Source organism: Notamacropus eugenii, chromosome 3 (genome assembly GCF_028372415.1).
Source record: "Notamacropus eugenii isolate mMacEug1 chromosome 3, mMacEug1.pri_v2, whole genome shotgun sequence".
Taxonomy (NCBI): domain Eukaryota; kingdom Metazoa; phylum Chordata; class Mammalia; order Diprotodontia; family Macropodidae; genus Notamacropus; species Notamacropus eugenii.
The window spans coordinates 209,244,973-209,247,792 of record NC_092874.1 but is presented as its reverse complement, the minus strand read 5'-3'; the positions used below and the strand labels follow the sequence as shown (position 1 = coordinate 209,247,792).

Genomic DNA, 2,820 nt, shown 5'->3' with positions numbered 1-2,820 from the left:
CTATCCAAAAATGGTGTTGGACCAGTTGAGCTTTAAGATTTCTTTTTAGCTTTGAACAGTATTAAATATTAATGAGTTGCTGGAGCTGTGAATGGAGTGATCTCAAGTGCTTAGCTGCCAAACGCACAGGCAGAAAATGCATTCCATTCCTCTCTAATCCATTCATTTTCATCTTATCTCTAAGATAATATTACAAAGAGAGGGTGGGGTAGTAAAAGAAAACTTTTCAACGATTTAGTCCCATTCTACCCTACTTGTCAGCTCTCTAGGAATAATATAGTTTAAGATGCGATTTGCTCTCTAATTTTTCAGTGCAGAGTTGGACAACTGATAGTGAATCTGCAGTTTCATCTGTGTAAGGAACCACTGGTATGGAAACTGCCTCTACTGGTCTTACAGAGTTGTCTGGAGGCCCTGAGTGGCAAATGCCTGTGATCACACCACTGTATATAGAAGAGACAGGACACAAACCTAGTGTTCTTACCTCCAAAGATGATGAGAATGATTATTAGCTTGCACTTATATAGTACTTCATGGTTTACAAAACATCTCAGACCCAAAACACACTTACTTCATCCCTTCTCATATTTAGCAATAAAAGGAATAATGGGAGAGGCTCTAAAGTTGAGGTCTAAAGCCTTAAGGTCCTAATATCTCTCATTCTAAGGAAATCCGGAATAATAAAATCAAATAGGAAAATGATTTTCTCATTTATTTCCTTCAGCTTTCCCCAAATCCCTTTCATTTAAACATCCCTCCTCCATCAAGACAATACAGACATATCATCACAACTATACCCAGGATTCTCCCCTCTCCCCCACCACTGAGTCAATGATGTTTTTCCAGGCAGACGGGTGCGAGAAGCAATTACAGTTGGAGAGGAGGCCTGCACACAATTACCCAGAGTTCCCACCTTCACCTTCTTTTCCGGCAGGAACCATGTTTCTCTCAACCTCCTGAATATCAATTACCACCACCCCCACTCCATTTGTAGCTGCAGGTGGTCTTCAAGCAAAGGAGTATACTGTTCTCATGGATTGTAGAAAGAATAGGAATTCAGGTATGGGCTGATGTCATCTGTTCTATCCTATATGATGATTTAGTATGCCCTTCAAAAATCATATCCAAAATGGAATAGATTTTCAACTTTACTCAGTGGGCCACAGAGTTTATAAGGACCTTCTTGAACCTCAGCATCTTGTCTTCAAAGAATGACACTATCTCCATTTCAACTCCTGTGTGTTTAAGTCATTGTAAAGGGATAGTTGACTTCTTGCTGATTGCTGCATGTTGGGAGTCTCTGTTTTATTTTGAACAGACAGGAGAGCCCAATGGAAAAAAAAGTATATGACATTCTGCCAATTTGGTAGAGGAAAAAAGTAGTACCATAATGTCAGCTCATGAGGAGAGAATCCAGCGTGGAGGGGTGGAGGAGGAATTGTTGGGATGTACAAAATTTTTGAAACAGCAAGAAAAAACATTCTCTCTCCTCCCTCTACCCTCCATCAGAAAGTTAAGAGAACAATGTGAAGTTAAAGAAAGCTATTTGAGTCAGGATTGGAGTTCTGTTCTCCCCATCCTCCCTACTTAGTGATAAGCATGCGGACAAATTCCTCATAGTTCACCTGGCCATCGCCATCAACATCAGCTTCCCGGATCATCTCATCTACTTCTTCATCTGTCAGCTTTTCCCCAAGCTTGGTCATCACATGCCTTAGCTCAGCTGCACTGACAAAGCCATTGCCATCCTTGTCAAACACTCGGAAAGCCTCCCGGATCTCCTCCTCGCTGTCTGTGTCCTTCATCTTCCTTGCCATCATGCTCAAGAACTCAGGGAAATCAATGGTACCATTACCATCAGTATCAATCTCTCCAATCATGTTCTTCAGCTCAGCTTCCGTGGGGTTCTGGCCTAGAGATCTCATGACAGTGCCCAGTTCCTTAGTAGTGATGCTGCCATCAGAATCCTTATCAAAAAGGCTGAAAGCCTCTTTGAATTCAGCTATCTGCTCCTCTGAGAACAGGTCGGCCATCCTGTGAGTTGACTTCTGTGTTTGCCCAAGCTCTAATGACTTGACCAGCTGCTGGCCACAGACTGTTCTCACTTCCTAAGTTCTTTGGAATGAATGGAGAACTGGAGCAGCAACCTGACTGTCTGGTTTTCTAGTCCTTGCATGAAGTGCTGGCACTTATGAAGATAGAGCATTCTACCTCACTATTGGTTTAGCTCAAATCAGGGCAGTCACTGAGAGACTCCACCACCCTTTGTGGTTGCCTGGGGGAGAAGATCCTGTTTAGACAAGAGTCATTGAACTGAAACAAAGTTTGTCTACTAAGCAAACTGACTATGCCAACACCCTCTGTATGTAAAAAGGCAGTCAGATTTCCACAATAGGATCAGAAAGAGCTATGAGCCACTAATAATACCCTTCATGTGGGTCACGCCTCTTGGTAAAAGAGTTTCAGGAACTTTGCAGACCTATCTCCATCTATAGAATTTCTGGGTGAAATTCATATCTCCATTTTCTAGATGGAGAAAATGAAACACTTGGATCACTGGCCACCAGAGCCAGATCCCCTTCTGAAATAATCTGGACTCAGATATCTGGATGTTGAAATTCTGAATCTTTTCAACAAGGTGGTAACACCGGCCTCAGTTTCTGTTCTTTTCTTTTGAGTCCATGAGGATATTAGTTAAGTTTTCCCTTAGTCATGGAGGAGAAGATAGTTTACGCTCCATACCACTCTCCCAGCATTCTTACCACCAGTCTGAATTTAATAAAGTATATAGAGAGGAACTGGTATTTAAAAGAAGAAACA

At 42.0% G+C, this 2,820-nt stretch overlaps 1 protein-coding gene across 1 annotated transcript; it reads right to left on the bottom strand.

Annotated features, from left to right (window-relative positions):
• Positions 1-691: 691 nt before the first annotated feature.
• LOC140533877 (calmodulin) lies at positions 692-2,184 on the bottom strand. The gene has a single exon (XM_072654217.1). It carries the CDS (start codon positions 2,031-2,033, stop codon positions 1,584-1,586), a length of 450 nt encoding a protein of 149 aa, XP_072510318.1. The 5' UTR covers positions 2,034-2,184; the 3' UTR covers positions 692-1,583.
• Positions 2,185-2,820: the final 636 nt, after the last annotated feature.